The 25955-nt window shown below is 40.8% G+C and overlaps 1 protein-coding gene across 2 annotated transcripts; it reads left to right on the forward strand.

Moving 5' to 3' along the window:
• The first annotated feature begins 701 nt into the window (after nt 1-701).
• On the forward strand, nt 702-20977 carry LOC110505092 (nucleophosmin). Of its 2 annotated transcripts, none has more exons than XM_021584059.2 (11): nt 702-797; nt 1111-1190; nt 2049-2168; nt 3238-3331; nt 3469-3560; nt 4974-5035; nt 5153-5237; nt 6912-7010; nt 16115-16225; nt 18942-19016; nt 20240-20977. In XM_021584059.2, the coding sequence occupies exons 1-11, from the start codon at nt 746-748 to the stop codon at nt 20291-20293; spliced, it is 924 nt and encodes a 307-aa protein (XP_021439734.2). In that variant the 5' UTR covers nt 702-745; the 3' UTR covers nt 20294-20977. The 2 variants fall into 2 exon arrangements, with proteins under 2 accessions (XP_021439734.2, XP_036826089.1); XM_036970194.1 differs by having other exon boundaries at nt 5177-5237.
• The last annotated feature ends 4978 nt before the right edge of the window (nt 20978-25955 follow it).

Below are 25955 nucleotides of genomic sequence, written 5' to 3' on the forward strand. Positions count from 1 at the left end.
TCTGTTCGTATGTAGTCTTAGCAAAATACTTGAACCGGCATAAGGTTGCAACACTAATTATCACCATCACCATCACTTTTCAAAGAGAAGGACAGCTGACAAACCAACAATAACATTTAATGGATGTAGAAGAAACAAAAATGTCAAATCCTTAATAGGAATGAAGAATACATTAATGTGAACCCTTAAAAGTGGTCCTGTTCTTTTGACCCACAGCAACACGTTACATTAAGTTAGTCTTGTACCTAGTAGTGACATTATTGTTTTTACACAACAACACTGAATCAACATGTTGTAGATAGTATTTTTATTTTTTTTTGCTTAGCAATGGCGTTGAGTGATTTCTGTAATTAGAGAAATATGCACAGGTCCTTATTGCAAACACTACTTTATTACTGTGCAATAACAGAAGTAGTAATGCTATTGTAGTAGATAGTGTTACAACACAAGTATAAACGCAATTGTATGTCATGTAAAGTGTTTACACACCATTACAAAACAGCAGCATCATACTACAGTAATGTTCCAATCTCTGCAAGTATCACACACACAGACTTATTTTTAAGTTATTTGCAATGACTCCATCTAGCGGACGCAAACCAAAGTGTATGTTTCCCCCTTTTGTCCCACCCCAGCCTTTGATTCGATTGGACGTTTGATTTCCACTACTACCTTTTCAGCTATCCCATTGGCTTACTGAATGTCACTTGCTTTTACGGAACAGAACAATAACATTCAGGGGAAAATGGCTGACGATAGCATTCCAGATATAACCAGATTTCAAATGTATTTATTTGGTGAGCACGTCTGCACTGCCAAGTTTAATTTTAGTGAACTGTTAGTAATAACAGACGTGAGTCTTTCGTTGTGTAGCTAGCTATAGCTGTCCCAAACACACCATATGTATCTAGCTAGTTCAATTTAAGCTAGGTAACAGTAATGCGCTTCTCGCGCCAATTCAACAAACCGCTCTTGGTTTGCGTTTTAGCAAGCTAAGAGGCTAACTAGATGAATTTGTTGTCAATGATAATGTTATATTTCCGTTTTCAATTGTAGTACGCCAACAGCTATTTGCTTTGAGTTTGCTAACCCTTGTGTTGTCAACTTAAGGTTGTACACTCAAATCGGACAGAAAGGAGTTCAAAGTTGAGGAGGACGATGATGCGGATCATCAGCTGTCACTCAAAGCAGTAAGATCATCACTATGCCAATTCTGAGCCCGAGCTTGTGTTAGACGAGAGCAGCATTTCCCAAACTCGGTGCACGTTTTTGCCCTAGCACTACACAGCTGATTCAAATGATCAATGCTTAATGGCTAGTTGATAATTTGAATCAGCTGTGTAGTGCTAGGACAAAAAAAAAAGACGAGTTTTAGGAACCCTGGACTAGAGAATATCATAACACTGTACTTGGCCAAAGGTTAATTATTTAGTTAAAAAAATAAAATAAAAATGTCCTGACAAACGATGCATGCATTAAAAAGGTCCATCGGGATTAGGTCTTGACAACTGACACGTTTCAATTAAACTACACTGTGAGAGTTTCTCTAATTGGAATGTTTTTATATATTCTTCATCGATTCCTTTTATTTGTACACTTTCTGCAGTATATTTATCTTTGAACCTGTGCAAAATGTGCACCTCTTAGAGAAGAATGTAAGACATACATTGCATATGCATACATTGCATGTACCAAGTTCACCTTTGTCAATATTATAAATGTCAGAAAACGTGACTAATAATACAATGAATACAATATCTAGTCATAGTTCTTTGATGTGTATTTAAAGGAATACCATTTTAATCAACAATGTGTTTTCTTATACTTAGCTAACCTTTTCCTACCATTGCAAATGACTCAGTCCCTGTCCTCAAAATGGATATCATCATAGTAATGTTCTTTCAGTCACTCTCCCTTTTTGCCACCAAGCAGAGGTGATAGTTGACAGAGAAATGTGGGAGACTGTAGGTTGCTGGTGTGTTCCAACGTGGTCGAAACATACAGTATCATATCTGTGAAACAGCTGTGTGTGTGTGTTGGTGTTGCAGGTGTGCCTGGGTGCTGAGGCAGAGGATAAGTTTCATACGGTGGAGATCGAGGGCGTCACATACGACGGAAAGACCACCAAAATTCCACTGGCTGTGCTGAAGCCGTCTGTGCTGCCCTCTGTGAGTGTTTTAGAATGATGAATCGCCATAGTTCTGTGCTGTTACTTACCTGAAGCTTCTTTTAACCCTGTCCGTTATTCCACTTTTATAATAGTGAAAAGCACTCAACTCCATTACCGTGCAATTACTAAGCAATTACTAAAATAACGTGTTGTTACTGTAGTAATTACAGTGTTACTACGACATAGGTCTACAAAGATGCTACAGGTATGTTTGGCCATGATACAAGCCACAACACTGCTGGATGCAATGAACCACACAACCCATTTCCAGTGTATTTCACATGATTTTGCACACACTACATTGGTGACTCTAGAGACAGCTACTTACGCTTGTTAATGACTCTGAAGCAGACCATGAGTGGCTATGTCTCCATTATGTCAGACTTGTTGCTCCTAAAGTAATCCAGTTTCCACCTATTAAATGGAAAATATGACTGCTGCCCTGATCCAGAGAACACTGTCACCATTGCTTGATCTTTGGGGATTTAGGCTGGGTATCAGTATAAGCAATTTTGTGACAACTGCTGATGTAAAAAGGGCTTTACAAAATACATTTGATTGATTGTCTCTGTTTATGACCTCCATTGTTTAAACATGCTTGGCTTGTTGCCTTCTGCATAGCTCGGGCCAATGTTACAAGCTAGTGTGTATTTTGGTTCTGGTTCAGGGCTTGAAAACACTAGCTATGAGTGGATAATTATGTTATTTATGGAAGTTATAACTACCTGAACACTTTTACAGTAGTTATTCTAACACATACATCTGTGTTTTGTTTGGTTGCTATCGCAACCAGAACAATGGCCTGGCAGTTTGGAATTCACATTCACAACTGTCTGGCAGCACCCACTTCTTTAATATTTATCAAGCAGATACATCTGAATAGATGTTTTGATAAGATCATGTAGTAATAGATCATTTGATAAGACACCTTTGCTTGCAGGTGTGTGGGATCCTCCCTCCCTTCCTCAAGTTGAATGTACATTCTGTAATAAATGTAGTTTGTGACGTTGAACATCTATGGATTTTTTGTTGAATCGACTTCCTTATTTTATTCCTAATTTTGGCAGATGAGTTTAGGAGGGTTTGGGATCACCCCTCCAGTAACCTTCCGCCTCCAGTCTGGCTGTGGACCAGTGTACATCAGTGGACAGCATTTTATCAGTGAGTGACTTCATTTGCACTCTACTGATTTAGTTGTTTCTATACTCTCTTTGGGCTAGATATAAGGTGACATTTTTGACAGTACAAGACAGCAGCAGCAGCATTGAGATTAGGTGTAACCTAATCTCAATTTGTAGATGTGAAGGACTCTGATGACGAAGAAGAGGAAAACAGCTCGTCACCTGTGAAGAGGCCGTCAAGCTTGACCTCAGGGAAGCGTCCAGCTCCGGTATGTTCCTCCTGCTGTTTACTTAGCTCATTATTGGATTGGATTCAACTGCATGCATTTAGGTCCAAAATGATTGGCACCCTTGATAAAGCCAAAACAGACTCAAAAATAAATAATACAAATACTGATCTATACAAATACTGTATTCTTAAAAATAACAATTGGAAATTATGTTATTTTATTCTAATTCTCTGAGAAAGACAACAAATAATAATAAATAAAAAAATATATAGGGGTCAAATTTATTGGCACCCTTGTTTTCAATACCTTTCACTACTTCACATTGCGAGGATAATGTCACTGAGGCTTTTTGTCAAATGTTTTATGAGAACATGGAGAACATATTGGGAAAAACCGTAGAGCATTCCTCCACACAGAATCTTTCCAGATCCTTGATCAAGTTCATGATGCCGTTAACCTTAACAAGGGCCCCAGGACCATTGGAAGCAAAATAGCCCCTTAACATCAAAGATCCACCACCATATTTTACAGTAGGTATGGGGTTCTTTTCTGCATATGCATCGTTCTTTCAATGCCAAATCCACCAATGATCTGCATGGTCAAAGAGCTTTATTTTCATGTTATCTGACCATAGCAACGGTTCTAATCCAAGTGTCAATGCCATTTAGCAAACTCCAGACATTTACATCAAATCAATAAACTTTTTCGCATACACATGTTTAGCAGATGTTATTGTGGGTGTCGAGAAATGCTTGTGTTCCTATCTAACAATACACAACAATACACACAAATCTAAAAGTAAAACAATGGAATTAAGACATTTAATAAATATTAGGACGAGCAATGTCTGAGTCCGGAGTATAAATATATACAGTATATATGTGATGGGATGTATAGACATTATGGACAGTGCGGATAGGATATATAGTATATCAGTGTTCCATGATTAAAGTGACCAGTGTTCCATGCCTGTGTACGTTGGGCAGCAGTCTCTATTGTGCAGGGATAAGTAACCGGGTGGTAGCCGGCTAGTGACAGTGACTAAGTTCAGGGCAGGGTACTGGGTGGAGGCTGGCTATTGATCCAACTATGTTCTCCAATCTCAAAAAACATGTTAGAAAAAGGCTCAGTGCCGGTATCCTCGCAAGGTGAGGCATTGAAAGGTATAGAAAACAGGGGTGCCGGTCATTTTGAATACTATCTTTTTGAGAGAAAAAATATTACTTTTTGAACCAAATCTCTTTCACTGAGCAATTGTATAAAAAAATATAATTTCCCAATTTTTTGGAACGTACAATAATAGCTCAGTATTTGTATTCTTTATTTTGTAGTCTTTTTTTGCTAATCTTTATCAAGGGTGCCAATCATTTTTGTCCTGACTACATACTGTACCATATTCCTCAGCATATTCCTTTACTACCAAAAGTTAGAAAATATTGTATCCCTTTGCAGAAGAAACTGAAAATGGAGTCAAATGATGATGATGATTGCGATGAAGATGACGACGATGATGAGTATGAATCTTCTTTTTTTGTATTTTAGGTTTGTTGGTGTGTGTCTTGCGTCATGTATCTTTGTTGGACTACCATTAGATAACGTGACATACATTTTCGTGTTCTATTCTTTTGTAGTGATGATGACAACGACGATGATAGTGATGAAGATGAGAGTGACGTGAAAGTACAGAAGGTCCCAGTCAAACCAACCATAAAGAAAGTAAGCCCTTTTATTCTGTTCTACTAAAAACATGACACTGGGCATAGATTATGTATCTTATGTGTCCACTAGGTGTCATGCTATACAAGGACTTGTCCATGTAGCAGAGCATGCCAATAGACCACGTTCACATTGGCAGCCCATTTCTGATATTCTTCCCACTAAATTGGTCTTAAACCAATCACATCAGGTCTTTTCATATCAGATCTTTTTCAGGGCTGATCCGATTGGTCAAAAGACAAATTAGTGGGAGGGGGGGGAAACATTTGAATTGGGCTGCCTGTCTAAACACAGCCTTAGATCCAAAAAGTACTAATATGTTGATATTTTGCAGACGAGAGCGACTTACAGTAGTGAGAGCATACATTTTTTTGCCGGTCCCCCATGGGAAACAAACCCACAACCCTGGTGTTGTAAGCGCCATGCTCTACCAACTGAGCCACACGGGACCATCTTAGAAAGTTAGGATTGTGACATATTGTAGGCATATTATATTTGATATATTTTTTGTTGTTGTCTAACATCATGTCTTATTTGTGTAGTACATATCAGTGTCAAATACAATTTTGTAAATGTTTCATAGTTATTGTATGTTCTGTAAACTAGCTCTTTCATTTCTGCACCCGTTGACCTGCGGCCATTTTGCTCGAGACGGAGCGGAGGAAACTTTTTCATCTTGTTCCCTCTTGTACCCATCTGTTTTTTCGAGACTAAAGCACAGGGTCTGCCGGGTATAATGATGGGATTTCTCCTCTGTAATCTACCTGAGCACTCTACCAGCACTGTGCAGAGTGAGACACATACTATCGCAGTAAAGACAACTCGACAAACACAGCCTACAAGTCTAGGCATTGGGAGTTCCTATTTCCTCCACCCCCCCCACCCCCTCTCCTCGATAAGGCACCCAGAACTCCATGTCCTGTCCCTCAGTCCTCCCACCTTTCTCTTTCGTTGCTCTGTTTATCCTCTCTTTCTGTCTGATACCCCCTTCTCTTGTTCAACAGTCCGTCATTGCACCTGGCCTTTGTCTTTGAACAGTGTGCGTGTTCGCGTGTGCCTGTGTGTGTGTGTGTATCATTGTGTGCGTGTGTCTGTTTGTGATTTTAAAGGCAGCGTCCAAGTCTTAACTGTGCCAGACCGCGAGAGATCAAAGCAGGGCAGATGCACATACCTGCGACATGAGCACTGATTCTAGCCCCAGAGCCAGACGACAGCTGAGCATTTCGGTCACCTGTTGATTTATTCTGCTACACACACAGCTCCTCTCGTTCATTCATTATTTATTTGTCTTTTCTTCTACTTCCTCTTCTTTTCTTTGCTCTCTGTCTCTTTGTCATGCTCATACTGTATTATAGTGATGAGCAGTGGCAGCATGGATATTAATAAGCTTCCTGGGTTGAAACACAGAGGACAGAGAGCATACTAATTGCCGTCCTTTACTCCCCAACGACCTCCTTTACTGATCTGACTGAAGTAGCGTACAGACAGACGGACAGTGAGATAAATGCTGTTCAAACTGAAAAGTATTAAAAGTGCTATGGTCTATTTTGACAAAAGCAACACTTTTTTTGCAGTGTCAACATGTCCTCCCAAATGAAACGATTACTGTAATTGGATTTTCGATTGTGTATAGTGCTTCCCGCATCTCTCCCAACTAATGGTGTTGTCTCTCAGAGCCTGGAGCCTTTGGGGCAGAAGCCTAAAAGTGTGACATTGGCACAGAATGGCTCACCAGGGAATCAAGGGGGACCATTGGCTAAACCTCAAACCAAGGTAGGTAAACTTTTATACCTGTTTAGGCCTCTTTAGGCCATGAAGCCAGAGTAATTACGCACATCCAAAAGAAGCACTGTTGGCTGCTCCCAAAAGTGGTATTTTCATTTGCCAGATAAATTGTAGAGTTTTCAATCTATGGGAAAAGGTCATGTGATTCCAAAATAGTCCTAGAGCTGAGGAGGCAATGAGAGTTTCCAAGGAGTTGTTTGTGGTTAGGCAATCCCAAAGCAGACAGTTTAAGGGGGCATTTGTGGTCTGGGCTTCAAAACAAACTCCTGGAAAACACATGTTCTCTGCCAGCTAGTTTAGAAAGAAGATTCTTAAGGTCGGCATTATGCTGCTGAACATGAAAAATTGCAGACATCTTTCGCCAAATAGGAGTTGTGATGTGTAGCGAACAGACGCATCAGCTGTTTCCTTCCATGAAATTGTTCATGCGGGACAATGTAGAAAATCCTGCGCGCTCTAGAGACATTTCTGTTGCCAGTCTTGTCACAAGAGACGAGATTACATTTTTAAATGTAAATAAAGCTTATTAAAACCTGTACATTTTCATAGTAGTTACATTTGAATGTTCATGTCAAGACAAATATTTATAAGACTTGTCTTCTTATAAGACCACTGTCCCAGAGGTACTTGCCAGACTCTCAGCAAGCTGCTTGGAATCAAAGCACAGCAAAGAATGTGATGAATCCAAGTAGCAATTAGCTCTAGACTGGTACTTCATTTCTCAGGTGGAATGTCTTGGACGACAGCCTTACAAACCCAAGGATTGAACTCTCTCTGTGTTAAACAAACACATCTGACCCCTGAACACGTTTCCCAGGACGGGGTTTAAGACCACGACCCCTCGGCCTGACCTACCGTTTTGGGTTGAAGACCACTTTGATGCTAAAATGTCCCTCCCCCCACCTCCCACCTTTGCAACCTTCTCATTTTCCACCCGTCCTTAAGAATGCCCTAATCAGCCCCCACCCCCGTAGCCCCCCAAATGACTCCAGCTTGATTTTAAACATTACCAGTGACCTGTCATTTCTCTCTTGTATTGTTATAACATATGCTACTTTGATGAGCATTAATCAAGAAAGAAATAACCATGTGAGAATCTCTTATTTCGTTTTTTCAAAACTTCATAGCAGTGTCTCAAAAAGTCAAAATGTCCTTTTCTCTCAAACAATATGTAAGGTAAAATGCCTAAAACACTTCCTGTCATGACAAGAAATGATCAAAATCCTCCTAGAACATTGTTTCGGACAGAAAACTGTACCCTTTGTCTGTGATGTCAGACGCTAATGCACAATGAGGTGAGACTTGCTATGCTAATCACCCGGGGCATTGCGTAGCCCTCAGGGAAGCGTGCGGTGTGTGGTAGAGCGCGCTGGCTAATCTATTTAATTCTGTAATGGCCGCTGTTCAGCACGTTACGACAGCCGTTGTTAAAGTGCTAGCGTGGATTAACCAACAGGCTAACCTCTGAAACCTGCCAGTTTAACTCCCCAGTCCCACCCTACCTAATCCTAACCCCGACCCCCCACCCCCCCCAGCCCTCAGCCACCCCTCCCTCCCTCTCTCCCGCTCAAACAGCCTCCTCACACCCCTCGCTTCCTGTACACACCTTCTCCCAATTGCTCTCATTACGGGTGTTTGATGCCTGGAGCAGCAGGCAGGTTGCTCCCAGATGCCCCTGAGGTTGGAGGAAGCAGGCGTTTTCTTAGTGCAGGTGACTGGTCATTAGGGTAGCTCGTCAGATCCTTTGCCAGTGCCTCTCACCATATTTCTAAACTCTTTGCCCCGTCATCTACTGTTTTTGGTGGAGCGAAGTGGGTCGATATGACTGCCGTTCAAGTTTGTCGGTCTGAATTTTGTAGTCGGTAGTGTCTTAGTACTTTTTGATTGATGGAAGTGGAAGCAGGCTGCCTGTTCTGTGGTGATGCCTCCGAGCATGCGCCACGGTCGTAAAGCTGTAAGATGCTCTGCCTGGGATCCTCCTTGGAAGACATAAATCTTCACTATTGGCAAATGTTTTATTTTATGTTTTCACAAAAACAATTATCACAGTGCAGTTAGCACAAAACCTATAATATTATGTGTTATAGCCTAACTAGACAATAGGCAATAAAGGCCTGGGGAAAGTTGTGTAAAGTTAGCTGGCAAGTGAGGCTGAACATCTCCGCTGTTTTGGTGCCCTGGCTACCACTCTGTGAACAGCATGAAGCGAACCCATGCACATGCACCCATACTGTGTGTGACTGTGTGAGAGTGTCAAGTGTTGCATCTCACTCATCTCATCAGTATCCTATCCTATTCATTGATTGTAGGCCCTGCTTTACTGAAATTGCGAGACATTACAAGCCAAGAAATTGCGAGATATACAGTTGAATTCGGAAGAGTCATTAAAAGTTGTTTTTCAACCACTCCACACATTTCTTGTTAACAAACTATAGTTTTGGCAAGTCGGTTAGGACTTCTACTTTGTGCATATCACAAGTAATTGTTACAACAATTGTTTAGAGACAGATTATTTAACTTATAATTCACTGTATCACAGTTCCAGTGGGTCAGAAGTTTACATACACTAATTTGACTGTGCCTTTAAACAGCTTGGAAAATTCCAGAAAATGATGTCATGGCTTTAGAAGCTTCTGATAGGCTAATTGACATAATTTGAGTCAATTGGAGGTGTACCTGTTGATGTATTTCAAGGCCTACCTTCAAGCTCAGTGCCTCTTTGCTTGACATCATGGGAAAATCAAAATAAATCAGCCAAGACCTCAGAAATAAATTGTAGACCTCCACAAGTCTGGTTCATCCTTGGGAGCAATTTCCAAATGTCTAAAGGTACCATGTTCATCTGTACAAACAATAGTATGCAAGTATAAACACCATGGGACTACGCAGCTGTCATACCGCTCAGGAAGGAGATGCGTTCTGTCTCCTAGAAATGAACGTACTTTGGTGCGAAAAGTGCAAATGTCCTCAGAAATGTCCTCTGGTCTGATGAAACAAAAATAGAACTGTTTGGCCATAATGACCATCGTTATGTTTGGAGGAAAAAAGGGGAGGCTTGCAAGCCGAAGAACACCATCCCAACCGTGAAGCACGGGGGTGGCAGCATCATGTTGTGGGGGGTGCTTTACTGCAGGAGGGACTGGTGCACTTCACAAAATCAGTCAGGAAGCTGAAGCTTGGTCGCAAATGGATTTCTTAATTGACAATGACCCAAAGCGTATTTCCAAAGTTGTGGCAAATGGCTTAAGGACAACAAAGTCAAGGTATTGGAGTGGCCATCACAAAACCCTGACCTCAATCCCATAGAAAATTTGTAGGCAGAACTGAAAAAGTGCATGCGAGCAAGGAGGCCTACAAACCTGACTCACTTACACCAGCTCTGTCAGGAGGAATGGGCCAAAGTTCACCCAACTTATTGTGGGAAGCTTGTGGAAGGCTACCCGAAATGTTTGAACATTTTACTAGGATTAAATGTCAGGAATTGTGAAAAACTGAGTTTAAATGTATTTGGCTAAGGTGTATGTAAACGTCTGACTTCAACTGTAGCATTCCATTGCGAGATACAGCTTTTGATTGCCTATAAACTGTTACAGACCTATATCCATCCTGCCCTGCCTTTCTAAAATCTTTGAAAGCCAAGTTAACAAACAGATCACCGACCATTTTGAATCCCACCGTACCTTTTCCACTATGCAATCTGGTTTCCGAGTTGGTCATGGGTGCACCTCAGCCACGCTCAAGGTCCTAAACGATATCATAACCACCATCGTTAAAAGACAGTATTGTGCAGCCGTCTTCATCGACCTGGCCAAGGCTTTCGACTGTCAATCACCACATTCTTATCGGCAGACTCAATAGCCTTGGTTTCTCAAATGACTGCCTCGCCTGGTTCACCAGCTACTTCTCAGATAGAGTTCAGTGTGTCAAATCCTGTTGTCCGGACATCTGGCAGTCTCTATGTAGCCTCCAACTGCTTTTTAATGCTAGTAAAACTAAATGCATGCTCTTCAACCGATTGTTGCCCACACCCGCCCGACTAGCATCACTACTCTGGACGGTTCTGACTTAGAATATGTGGACAACTACAAATACCTAGGTGTCTGGTTAGACTGTAAACTCTCCTTCTAGAATAGTTATTCTATTTTCATGATTACTACACCAAAGTGTGTTGCTCTAAATTGCAATTGCAACATTTGGAGGAAAGGCAGAAACGTATGAGTCAGAACCGTGCACTAGGCCTATCTTTTTTATTTCGTTTTTATTTTATTTGTATTTCACCTTTATTTAACCAGGTAGGCCAGTTGAGAACAAGTTCTCATTTACAAGAGGGTGTCTTGTCCTGTTTCTGAAATCGGCTTTCATCCCAGTCACCAGCAGCAGAGCATTTGCGTTGGTGCATGTCTGACATCAATGTGTGCGCAATTACAATGATAATTTAATGTGTAATGGTGTAATGGAATGTTTTGCCTTGTGGTAGGTTTTGTGGGTTTTGACACTCTTATGTAGGTGTCATAACCAGCCATAAAATAACTACCATGGTAGGTTTTGTGGGTTTTTACACTCCTATGGAGGTATCATAACCAGCTATAAAATAATGTCACAACAGGTCTAAATATATGTGTCATGACAGTGTTATGACCATATGATAACAGGTTATGACAAGTTATGTCTGCTGTTATGACATGATTATGATTGTGTCATAGCGTGTTATGACGCTGGGTGTCAAGAACAGTGTTACCAAGTAAACAATAAAAATGGACGTTACACACGGCATATCACATTTAACAAACTAAACATTGAAATGCAGTCAAGGAATCAATTATTTTTGAGTCGACTCTCAATCACTACTTCATCGTCGTTAACAGTTGGAAAAATGGCAGGGAAAGGCAAGCAACCGCAGTGAAGTCCTGTATGACAATACTTTGAGAAGTTAAATGAGAAGGAAATGCTAACTTTGTGAGGGGGAATTGAGGTATAGTAATGGTAGTACAGGTGCAATGTTTAACAATCTGAAAGGGACGCACCATGAGACCCAAACCGTTGCTGAATTCACATGGAATTTTAAGATAAAAAAAAAAATGTTTTTACTGAAAATCAAAGAAAACAAATCATGTGTTGTTTGAACATTGTCCATTTCACACATCCCCTAATGTGCACCTGTGTCTTGCCTACCCGATCACGATTGTTTTTATCCCATCGCAAATTTGCCACATTTTTCAATGGTTCTGCATTGTTCTATTTTAATTAAGTTGAGCTCTATTGTTTTATCAATAAAAACAGGACTTTTTTTGTCCTGGTCTTGAGAGTGGAAGTTTCTCAGCGAAATGTATTTTGTCTCCTTACCTGGCCCCAAAGCCCTCCTACAAGACACCAAAGGAACAATTACTACCTCAGACAGTCTGACTTAGCCGGCAGAAGTGTCATCATGACCATGTATTTGTAGCGAAGACGAGCGAATCGGAGACGAGCGATTACATCAAATGATAGTGTGCAAGTGATTAAGTCACATGTCCCGTGGCATCTGTAATAAGTGTCTGGCGCAGATTAAACAGCTTGCTCTGCTCTGTCTGTTTATCAGCTGTTTCAGTTCCACAGCTGTCCTTTGGAAGTGGAGAGCCGCCCCCCAAATAATAAATACGCCGGCCATTTCTTGGCCAGGAGCCAGTGGCATGTGGGTTTTTTCAAGTCGAAGGTGTGAGGGTGTGTGTGCATGTGTGTGTGCGTTTTTCCATCTGTGCGATGGAGGCCAAAAAAAGTGGTTCCTTTGTCCATCCCACAATCAAGATATCTGGTCTGTTATTATTTTGGGTAATGATCAGTTTACACAACTTTTAATATGTTCCAAATACAATGGAACGCATCTACTTTCAATATGTTTCAAATGCAATGGTTTGAATTAGCGACATGCCTATTATATTCTCACTGTCCGGGTCCACACGCTTGTTGTGGACGCACACCGCCTGATGTTTCCGTGGTGATTCTGAGTGACATGCCATTTGAATGTGCCAACTTTGAATATACTATCCTCATTTGCTCCCATCACCTCTTTAGCGTAGATTCTGCTATCTTTACATCAGTTATTGTATGCTGATATTTAACATTCAAAATAGCAAAGATTGTCTAAAAACCTTTTGACGTCACGTCGAAACACTAATACGCACAATCGGAGAGTTAATATGATACTTTTCATACATTTATTTTTGACAGGCGGCTTTGGATTGCGTGCGGGTCATTATTTTCACTGTACTATGGTGCTGGTACGGGTAAAAAAAAATAAGGCAAGTGTCAAGTGTTCGCTATGAGGAAAAATATCACTCCTTGGTCATAAAAAACAGAATGCTTTCTTATTGTTAGTTCCTCAGTCGCATGACAGAAAGTCTCTCCAAGAAGGTCCCTCTCCCCTAGTTTTAACACAGCTCCGTCCATCAATGAAACCCTGCAATCACAGTGGATTCCAGCCGGGCCTGCATGTAGCAACAGGCTCCCTGCTTGTATAACGCGAAGCCACGGTGTATGGCGTGTCAAATTGTATCACACTCACACACTCCTAATTGATGACTTCTGGGGCCTTGTCCGCCCAGCTCTGGACACACCTGTAGCCCTGTTAACGCCATGTTCGCAGAGGACTCTCTGAGGCTCACACACACTGTATGCATGCCTGCATGCACACACACACACACACACACGCACAGACAAACAAACAAAGGGCCTCTTTGTGTTGTAAAGGAAAACAATGACGATGGGACTCAAACGTTGTCAGTTTACATAACTGCTATGAGGGGGAAAAGTCTCTCACCACTATATAGAGCCTCTGGGTTCGTAATATTACTCAATATTACTTATCAAAGTGTTCGTTGGTAGCTTGGTAGCTTTTCATTCTTAGCCGTAGCGCAAAACGTTTAGGGAAATGTGAGCAAGCGGCCGCTGCGTTTCCCATTGTAGAATGACCCCTTTCACAGTGTCAGTCTAGGGGAGTTAACTAATATTTTAGTTTTTCTCTGTTGCTCTGTTGCTCAACGCTAAAGTCTGGGTTTGCCCTCTTCTGCTTGGAAGCAATAAAAGGATAATTTTTACATATTTGTCAAAAGGTGCTGTAATTAGGGTAGAATTTGGTGTCCGTTTGCTTTAATCCCCTTCCAGCTGGCTGCTCAAGCTGTCCCTAATGGGGGAACCTCTCTCAGTCACACTAAATCGGTCAGGATAGGGGCTGTAGCCAGCATACTAAGCACAGGCTGGTCTTGGGCTCACAAGGCCAGTTCACTAGCTACCACCAATCGCATTGTTATGGAACAGTTGAAAATGGGCGAATGGCATAGATGCCCCTCACAAATACATTGATTGGATGTACATGAAGTGTTTTGGCCAGTAGAGAATTATTTTCTTATGTTGTCATGGTGGGAAGAGGAACACACTAAAGACCTACAGTACCAGTCAAAGGTTTGGACACACCTACTCATTCAAGGATTTTTCTTTATTTTTTATATTTTCTACATTGTAGAATAATGAAAGACATCAAAACTATTTAATAACTAATATGGAATCATGTAGTAACCAAAAGAGTCAAAATATATTTTAGATTTTAGATTCTTCAAATAGCCACCCTTTGCCTTGATGACAGCTTTGCACACTCTTGGCATTCTCTCAACCATCATCACCTGTAATGCTTTCCAACAGTCTTGAAGGAGTTCCCCATGCACATGTTGGCTGCTTTTCCTTCACTCTGTGGTCCAACTCATCCCAAACCATCTCAATTGGTTTGAGGCCAAGTGATTGTTGATGCCAGGTAATCTGATGCAACACTCCATCACACTCCTTCTTGGTCAAATAGCCCTTTCACATCCTGGTGGTGTGTTGGGTCATTGTCCTGTTGAAAAACAAATGATAGTCCCACTAAGCGCAAACCAGATGGGATGGCATAGCGCTGAATAATGCTGTGGTAGCCATGCTGGTAAGTGTGCCTTGAATTCAAAATAAATCACATACAGTGTCACCAGCAAAGCACCCACACACCATCACACCTCCTCCGCCATGCTTTACGGTGGGAACTACTCATGCAGAGATCATCCGTTCACCTACTCTGCATCTCACAAAGACACGACGGTTGGACTCATCAGACCAAAGGACAGATTTACACCGGTCTAATGTCCATGGCTCGTGTTTCTTGGCCCAAGCAAGTCTCTTCTTATTATTGGTGTCCTTTAGTCATGGTTTCTTTGCAGCAAATCGACCATGAAGGCCTTATTCACGCAGTCTCCTCTGAACATTTGATGTTGAGATGTGTCTATTACTTGAACCCTGTGAAGCATTTATTTGGGCTGCAATTTCTGAGGCTGGTAACTAATGAACTTATCCTCTGCAGTAGATGTAACTCTGGGTCTTCCTTTCCTGTGGCGGTCCTCATGATAGCTAGTTTCATCATAGCGCTTGATGGTTTTTGCGACTGCACTTGGAAGAAACTTTCAAAGTTCTTGAGATTTTCCAGATTGATTGACCTTGTCTTAAAGTAATGATGGACTGTCATTTCTCTGCTTATTTGAGCTGTTCTTGCCATAATATGGACTTGGTATTTTACGAAATAGGGCTATCTTCTGTATACCACCCCTACCTTTTCACAACACAACTGATTGACTCAAACGCATTAAGGAAGAAATTCCACAAATTAACAAGCCACACCTGTTAATTGAAATGCATTCCAGGTGACTACCTCATGAAGCTGGTTGAGAGAATGCCAAGAATGTGCAAAGCTGTCATCAAGGGAAAGGGTGGCTACTTTGAAGAATTTTAAATATATTTTGATTTGTTTAAAACTTTTTGGCTTACTACATGATTCCATGTGTTATTTCATAGTTTTGATGTCTTCACCGTTATACAACCATTATACAATCCATACAATGGAGAAAATAGTAAAAATACAGAAAAACCCTTTAATGAGTAGGTGTGTTCAAACTTTTGACTGGTACTGTATGTAGCCTACGTAGAAACAAGTGAATATTGACACCAATCTAAGCCTAAGTTTCAACTTTTCAGTTACGCTAGTTAAGTTACGGGAACAAGCACACCTTTGAATGATGTTGATCTTGTTTGACTTGCAGACACCAGTGGGAGGAAAAGACAAGAGTCAGAAGGAAAAGTCTGGAGCTGGCCCATCCAATGTTCTCACCGTGCCTGAAATCAAGAGCAAGCTAGCGTCGTTAGCCAAAGAGGTAACACGTTCATTTTAGGGTTATGCGGTATAATGTATTTTACTATAGACCGGTATTGATGCACGGACTGGTTTGGGTTTTTTACCTTACCTTCTATAACTGTATTTCAATGTTTGGTTTGTTAAATGTAAAACATCACTCTGTTTGTATAGTTTATTCCACTACTTGAATTGTCTTTCTCTCTCTCTCTCAACAACCCCCCCTCCCCCACCCCCACCCCAAGTGACCTCGACCACAAGGTCACTTGGCGACCGTTCACTCTTCAGTGTGCATGGTCAATGCAACAATATGTTGATGACAACAATGCTGCTTTCTACTTTTCTTCTTAACCCTATCAGTCCCGAGACCCCAGGAAACATCTGCTTTTCATTTTTCTGACATTCATTTATCTACATGTCCAGCCATTATATTTAGCCTCACAATGAAGTGTTTTACCATTTTCTTTTCAGGACAACCAGGGCTACAGGTAGAACACAAAACAATTTGACATAAATGTCAATAAAAAAATAAGGTCAGCCAAAGCATAAACCCGATAAAAAGGAATGTATATGAATGTTGTAAGTACAGAATAGTATTTATTTTTTATTACTTTTTTTGCTCACTGGGAAGTTAATATCCAACGAGTCAGTGACAACTGTGTGGAGTTTGTGAAAGTAACTATGTGAGCTTATTACAGTATTATAGACCCTGGCCTTCTAATGACTCTTGTGTGTCTTGTGAGCGAAACAGAGCAAAACATTTGTGGGTTCGTGACAGTCTCAGCTTTTCATAAATAGTTTTTAATAGTTTGTAGCTCAAACCATTCGGACTCTACAGACGTTTTTGTACAAAAGTCCCAGCTCAGGCCCCTTCGGGGTTCACCCGTGTCTCACAAACACCGCTCTAGCTCAGCCCCCGTTAATCACACAGACAAATTTTTGGTATCTATTGATGCAAAAGAAATCGACGAATACAATGGTACAACTCGGAAGTCTTTAGCTCAAACACACTATGTTTAAAAGGGGTTAGTAGTCCAAAACGTGCCAGCCATACGGTGGGCCTCATTGAGTTAATATAAATCTGTTTTATATAAAGAGTTTTATATATTTACACTATTAGTTTGTGTATCTTACTGTCTACAAACCGCCAGTTTGTCTTTTCTGAGCAGGTTGTGGCTAAAATAAATTGTGCTAATGCTAATCGCTAGTTAGCTGGCTAGCTAGCTAACTAATAAATGTACTCAGAGCAAACGTAGCTCGCTAATGCAGCCTAATACCAGTGCTGGAGTAGGCGTAAATTAGCATGTTGTTTGTGCAACAGTATCTTCTAAAATCAGAGAACTATGTTAGGGTCATGCACAACTCATAAAGTCAATTTAGAACGTATTATTGAAAAACAAAAATTTGAAAAATACGGTGGCTTGCGAAAGTATTCACCCCCCTTGGTATTTTTCCTATTTTCACCCCCCTTGGCATTACAACCTGGAATGAAAATATTTTTTATCAAATTATATCGTTTTATCATTTGATTTACACAACATGCCTACCGCTTTGAAAATGCTAAATATGTTTTATTGTGAAACAAACAAGAAATAAGACAAACGTCCGTGGGATGTTCAAAGTTTGGGATATTTTTTTAGAACCCAACCCTGATCTGTACTTCTCCACAACTTTGTCCCTGTCCTGTTTGGAGAGCTCCTTGGTCTTCATGGTGCCGCTTGCTTGGTGGTGCCCCTTGCTTAGTGGTGTTTCAGACTCTGGGGCCTTTCAGAACAGGTGTATATTTACTGAGATCATGTGACAGATCATGTGACACTTATATTGCACACAGGTGGACTTTATTGAACTAATTATGAGACTTCTGAAGGTAATAGGTTGCAACAGATCTTATTTAGGAGCTTCATAGCAAAGGGGGTGAGTACATATGCACGCACCACTTTTCCGTTTTTTTATTTTATGAAACAAGTCATTTTTTAAATTTCACCTCACCAATTTGGACTATTTTGTGTATTTCCATGACATGAAATCCAAATAAAAATCCATTTAAATTACAGGTTGTAATGCAACAAAATAGGAAAAATGCCAAGGGGGATGAATACTTTTGCAAGGCACTGTATTGTGATATCATATTTTGGTCTTATCGACCAGCCATAAGTCATTTTCATGCTTCACAGTTAAAGCTTAGAGCGCCAAGTCTTTAGCAAAAGTCCACAGGTTATCTTGTGGTGTTCTCTCCCTCTGCATGCTTCCATACATAACATGCCATAAACGCCAAAGTCTGCTTGGCATCAAAGGTGTTCTCTGAAGATAATTCACATTGATGTCTTGTTTTTCCCACTGATTCCATTCAAAAAGGGCTGCAGCGAAGCCTCAGTGGAACACATGAAACACATCCTCCATAGTTGTGTGGGAATAACCTCTGACCTCGCCAATTGCCACCAGGCCTGAGGTGGTGGGGGGTGACTGACCACTGGCGCACACACAGCCATTACATCATATAGAGGGATTAGCTTCTCTCTTCCTCTTCCTCTCTTACAGTAACCTCTTCCAACTGTATTAGCAGAATCAGCTGTACAAGGCCCACCTCATATTTGCCTCGTGAATAAAAACAGAATTGTAGGTTATAGATGTTATTACACTGTAATAATGTTGTTTTTCCCTCTAGTGTGATTAAGCATTAGTTTGATTAAATGTCTCACCCAGATTAAAAACATATTTACTGGCTCTTTTCCAATCAGGGAAAACCTCTTCCGAAGACCGAGGCGAAGTTTGAAAATTTTGCCAAAAGTTCTTTAAGGATGTCAGATAAAAAAGTAAGTATTCTTGTTGCCTTGATAGTGAAAGCATCTGCTGTAGCATCAGCATTGTAGTATGTATGTAGTTATTATAGACTATTGACATGAATTGCTGAATAAATAATCTGAAACATTGAAATGTATAACACACAGTTTTGTTGTAAAGTGTGTGCAGTGAAATATGTTCATCTTGGGTCCGCGCTCTCTTTTTGGGATGGAATGGGAGTAGACCTGCCAAGGCAAAGTCTTCCCCATTGATTTAATGTCGTAGTTCTCTCACAAGTGTGTCTTTTGTAGCCCTAATTAAGGGACTTGAGGTTTGTGAATGGTACCAGACTCTGTCATGTTCAAGGTCTCTGACCAACTGAAGGAATATTCCTCTAGATGAATCTAGGGCTACTGTACGTAATGCAGTAATGCAGGGACTTTATGTACACTGAAGATTATTTTTACTCATGTCGATGCAGCACCCTAGCAGTATTTTACTTGGAGTATTTAAGTAAAGAGTCCTTTTATCTTGACCACATGGGGCCAAGATGGTGATGACACTGCATTCACTAATCACCATTTTATTCCAGTTTAGTTTCTGGGAAACTATTACAACTGGAATTGGAATGTTTTTGTCAAACAAGAACAAGCCCTCTTAAATGGTTGGGTGTGTGCTTGACTTGAGAGTGTGTGTGTGTGCACGCGTGCTTTTGCGGTTGTATTTGCAAATGTGAACATTCAAATGTGTGCGTGTGCGTGTGTGTGTGTGTGTGCGTGCGCAAGAGTGTGTGTGCACTAGGATGGGTCAGGTCACAGACCAGGCTGTCTTTTTATTGATGAGGAATCCTTTGAGATGAATCCAACAGCCTGACATATTAAGGCCTCCATTAAGAACATGCTGTCATCATCGGCAGTTGTTGTGCAGGTGAAAAGTCTTTAGACTGCAAGGTGCGGTCAGGGGAGGCTTGATCCCAATGTGTAGAAAACATCTGTGGAAGTGATTTGGTTCCGAAGCCAAAGACTCTGGGATGTGTCAGACTCGAGCACCTAGTCATTCTTTCTGGTATGTACTATTGCCCCCCACCTAACCCCTTGTACCCCTACATGCTGTCTCAATTCATTGTTCCCCAGGCATGGCAAGGCAAGGCGCACAAAATACATTCTTTAGTAAAAAATCATAGCTCTCTGCTATGCAGCATGTAATTTGCATGCATTATAATTAGTTTCTCTCTATCTCTCTCTGTCTCATACAGGTGGTTAAAGACCTCTGGAACTTTGTACAAACATTGAAAACAGAGAAGAAATAAGTCATTGCATTTCTTACAGTTATGTTTTTCTCCTCTATGCTTTCCCCAAGAACATTGAAGCTCTAATGTTTTAACCCATTACTAAGAGCATCAGGGAATACATGTGTAACAATGCCCCGCTAAAGAAATGGTGTTAGCCTACTGTTGGTGTCCATCGGGGAGCCACAGGCCTTTGCACTATGTGGATGTTTTGCAAACTGTTTCATATGTTCAATCAAGTCCCTGCTTATTAAAGGAATAGTTCATACATGATTTTCGAATTACTAACTGTTGTTATTATTTAGTCATTTTCACCAGCATCTGGTTAGCTCAGAATGTTAGTATTCTTAGCATGTCCATTGGCATCAATTGTGGCAATGCTAGAATAAACGTTCCAAAATTACCATATCACTCCAGAGATGATCATTAGTAATTAAGGGAATGATTTCATTACCGTCGCTTTGTAATAATAACTGGGTTGCTCGACGAAAGCCTAGGTAATTGGGAAATGATGTGTTTTTATCATGTACTTTGTTAACTGTACCTTTAATGATGACATTGTTATTTGTAAATAGTCCGTACAATTTAATGCGCCGTAATGGCAGCTTCAAAATACTGTAGATCGGTTATCGAAACAAACTCCTCTGGTTCTGGCTTGTGTATTTTTGTTTTTAATGTTGGTTTTAACATTGCTCTCTAATTTTGCATTGAGTTTTGTTTTCTTTACACTTTTGTATACTGTAACACATTATGGGGGAGAATGGCAAATGTTTATTGAAGAGATTGCATCACTCATTGAGCTAAACTATCAATGAACCACGCTCCATTGACCACAATTGGATTTAGGGTCTTAGCCAATTGAAGCTTACATTACAGTTAAAGAAAGATTTTTAAGCTTGGAGACAATTGAGACATGGATTGTGTATGTGTGCCATTCAGAGCATGGATGTAGCAGGTGACAAGAGCTCCAATTGGCTAAGATATACAGTTGAAGTCGGAAGTTTACATACACCTTAGCCAAATACATTTAAACTCCGTTTTTCACAATTCCTGACATTTAATCCAAGTAGAAATTCCCTGTCTTAGGTCAGTTAGGATCACCACTTTATTTTAAGAATGTGAAATTTCAGAATAATAGTAGAGAGAATGATTCATTTCAGCTTTTATTTATTTCATCACATTCCCAGTGGGGCAGAAGTTTACATACACTCAATTAGTATTTGGTAGCATTGCCTTTAAATTGTTTAACTTGGGTCAAACGTTTCAGGTAGCCTCACAAGCTTCCCACAATAAGTTGGGGGAATTTTGGCCTATTCCTCCTGACAGAGCTGGTGTAACGGAGTCAGGTTTGTAGGCCTCCTTGCTCGCACACGCTTTTTCAGTTCTGCCCACAAATTTTCTGTAGGGTTGAGGTCAGGGCTTTGTGGTGGCCACTCCAGTACCTTGACTTTGTTGTCCTTAAGCCATTTTGCCACAACTTTGGAAGTATGCTTTGAGTCATTGTCCATTTGGAAGACCCATTTGCGACCAAGCTTTAACTTCCTGGCTGATGTCTTGAGATGTTGCTTCAATATATCCACATAACTTTCCGTCCTCATGATGCCATCTATTTTGTGCAGTGCACCAGTCCCTCCTGCAGCAAAGCACCCCCACAACATGATGCTGCCACCGATTTGCTTCATGGTTGGAATGGTGTTATTCGGCTTGCAAGCCTCCCTCTTTTTCCTCCAAACATAACGATGGTCATTATGGCCAAACAGTTCTATTTTTGTTTCATCAGACCAGAGGACAGTTCTTCAAAAAGTATGATCTTTGTTCCCATGTGCAGTTTCAAACCGTAGTCTGGCTTTTTTATGGCAGTTTTGGAGCAGTGGCTTCTTCCTTGCTGAGCAGCCTTTCAGGTTATGTCAGAATATGACTCGTTTTACTGTGGATATTGATACTTTTGTGCCAGTTTCCTCCAGGATCTTCGCAAGGTACTTTGCTGTTGTTCTGGGATTGATTTATACTTTTCGCACCAAAGTACGTTCATCTCTAGGAGACAGAACGCGTCTCCTTCCTGAGCGGAATGACGGCTGTGTGGTCCCATGGTGTTTATACTTGCGTACTATTGTTTGTACAGATGAACGTAGTACCTTCAGGCGTTTGGAAATTGCTCCCAAGGATGAACCAGACTTGTGGAGGTCTACAAATTTTTTTCTTAGGTCTTGGCTGATTTCTTTTGATTTTCCCATGATGTCAACCAAAGAGGCACTGAGTTTGAAGGTAGGCCTTGAAATACATCCACAGGTACACCTCCAATTGACTCAAATGATGTCAATTAGCCTGTCAGAAGCTTCTAAAGCCATGACATCATTTTCTGGAATTTTCCAAGCTGTCTAAAGGCACAGCCAACTTAGTGTATGTAAGCTCCTGACCCACTGGAATTGTGAATTATAAGTGAAATAATCTGTAAACAATTGTTGGAAAAATGACTTGTGTCATGCACAAAGTAGATGACCTAACCGACTTGCTAAAACTATAGTTTGTTAACAAGAAATTTGTGGAGTGGTTGAAAAACAAGTTTTAATGACTCCAACCTAAGTGTATGTAAACTTCCCAACTTCAACTGCCTCTATTCGCCTATGTAGATATTCCATACAAAATCTGCCCTTTCCGGCTACAATAGTCATTTACAACATTAACAATGTCTACACAGTATTTCTGATCAATTTTATGTTATTTTAATGGACAAAAAAAAATGTTTTTCTTCCAAAAACAAGGACACACACTACCGTTCACTTAGGGGTTCACTTGGGATCACTTAGAAATGTCCTTGTTTTTGAATTTTTTTTTTTTTAAATGTCCATTAAAATAACATCAAATTGATCAGAAATAGGGTGTAGACATTGTTAATGTTGTAAATTACTATTGTAGCTGGAAACGGCAGATTTTATATGGAATATCTACATAGGCGTACAGAGGCCCATTATCAGAAACCATCAATCCTGTGTTCTAATGGCACGTTGTGTTAGCAAGAGGACCAGTACATTAGAGTGTCTAGTTTGAGAAACAGACACCTCACAAGTCCTCAACTGGCAGCTTCATTAAATAGTACCCGTAAAACACCAGTCTCAACGTCAACAGTGAAGGGGCGACTCCGGGATGCTGGCCTTCTAGGCAGAGTTGCAAAGAAAAAGCCATATCTCAGACTGGCCAATAAAAGGAAAAGATTAAGATTGGCAAAAGAACATAGACACTGGACAGAGGAACTCTGCCTAGAAGGCCAGCATCCCGGAGTCGCCTCTTCACTGTTGACGTTGAGACTGGTGTTTTGCGGGTACTTTTTAATGAAGCTGCCAGTTGAGGACTTGTGAGGTGCCTGTTTCTCAAACTAGACACTCTAATGTACTTGTCCTCTTGCTCAGTTGTGCAACGGGGCCTCCCACTCCTCTTTCTATTCTGGTTAGGGCCAGTTTGCACTGTTCTGTGAAGGGAGTAGTACACCGTGTTGTATGAGATCTTCAGTTTCTTGGCAATTTCTTGCATGGAATATCCTTAATTTCTCAGAACAAGAATAGACTGATGAATTTCGGAAGAAAGTTATTTTTTTCTGGCCATTTTGAGCCTGTTATCAAACCCACAAATGCTGATACTCAACTAGCCCAAAGAAGGCCAGTTCTTTAAAAAAATATATTTTACCTCTATTTAACTAGGCAAGTCAATTAAGAACAAATTCTTATTTTCAATGATGGCCTAGGAACAGTGGGTTAACTGCCTGTTCAGGGGCAGAACAACAGATTTGTACCTTGTCAGCTCAGGGGTTTGAACTTGCAACCTTCTGGTTACTAGTCCAACGCTCTAACCATTGGGCTACCCTGCTCAACAGTTTTCAGCTGTGCTAACATAATAGCAAAAGGGTTTTCTAATGATCAATTAGCCTTTTAAAATGATAAACCTGGATTAGCTAACACAAGTGCCATTGTAACACAGGAGTGATGGTTGTTGATAATGGGCCTCTGTACGCCTGTGTAGATATTCCATAAAAAATCAGCCGTTTCTAGCTACAATAGTAATTTACAACATTAACAATGTCTACACTATATTTCTGATCAATTTTATGTTATTGTACAAATGTTATGTTATTGTACAAAACATTAAGAACACCTTCCTAATAGAACAGCCTCAATTTGTCGGGGCATGTACTCAACAAGGTGTCAAAAGCGTTCCACTGGGATGCTGGCCTATGTTGACTCCAATGCTTCCCACATTTGTGTGAAGTTGGCTGGATGTCCTTTGGCAGGGGGACAATTTGTGATACACACGGGAAACTATTGAGTGAAAAACCCAGCAGCGTTGCAGTTCTTGGCACATGGTCAGTCTCTGTCATGGAAAGAGCAGGTGTTCTTAATGTTTTGTACACCCGTTTTACAGTTGCATGGCGGGAATGTCGACTGGAGGAAGGAAGGCAGGCATTGGGCAAGTTCAAAAGACTACTTGTAATTTCATCTGATATTTCAAATATTCTTGATACGTATGACGCATGACGGTTCATAGTGAGGGGTTGTTTATTTATGCCTTGTTGAGATCAACATATCCGTTCATTTTTTTGTCTGTTCTTTCTCCCGTTTATCAGAAAAAACGAAACCTAGCCCTGAGGCATTTGTAAAACAGCTTCACTTTTAGTAGTGTAATCAGATAACCGTCAACACCTGGCTCTCACACTGGTTCCTTTCACTAAATAAATGCTGTAGTCTAGTAGTTTAATGACTTATGTTAGGTGACATTATGATGGATCCTAATTGAAGGGTGGATTGCTTTCTAATTGATGTAAGTTGCAAAGCTGAATGCACACTACATTGCATCATTCAAGTAAAGCTAATACATCATGCTTCATGTTTGACTACTTCACATTACATAGAATATATTACCCTTTTAGCCATGGGTAATGTATAATGCTGGGATCACACCAACTCTGGCAACAGCGGGAAGCACAGTCCTTTCAAAAGGAGAAGTCTGGCTCTGCAGGGACAAGGTTACATTGCCGTTGCCTCATCAGAAGCTGATTTAAAAATGGCATTGTTTACACAGAAATATGACATTTATGGGCCACTTATCTAGATTAGAGAACAAACTCAAAAAGTGCGCTCACCTGAGACATGATCTTACCCGTTCTTACCATCCATAAATATGACGCACATTAGTTATGAATTATGATTCCAATTAATCACTTAGGACCAGTCACCACTTGGTGGCAGTAATGTCCATGGCTTACTTCAAAGCATGCTTCACCTAAGTATGAATTGATTGTCCCCCAACTGTGATATAGCTCAGACCTTCCATCCGTGAGCTATGAGAATCGTTCCCCCAAGTCAGTGAGTTTGCCCTGTAGCTCGTAGGAAGTGAGACACGCTAGAGGATGTAAGCAGCACGATGACACATCACTTTATGGTCCTTGGAGACGACTGGCAGGCACGTGGAAAGCCCCCTGCTGTGCTTGACTTGAATTCCAGGCCAGGGTTTTGACTTAAATGCAGCCTGGAGGTACGGGAGATAGACGATGGGAGGAAAAGATTGAGCGGAAGGCTAGGAGATGTGCGTCAGGTCCGAGGTTTATCGGCCAATGCCAGTGAGACTTGACAACGCATAGGGAAATGTCGCCCTTTACGCTCACTCTCTCCCTGCACGTTGTGGAGCGTGACAT

The sequence above is a fragment of the Oncorhynchus mykiss genome, chromosome 31 (genome assembly GCF_013265735.2).
Source record: "Oncorhynchus mykiss isolate Arlee chromosome 31, USDA_OmykA_1.1, whole genome shotgun sequence".
In the NCBI taxonomy this organism is placed as follows: domain Eukaryota; kingdom Metazoa; phylum Chordata; class Actinopteri; order Salmoniformes; family Salmonidae; genus Oncorhynchus; species Oncorhynchus mykiss.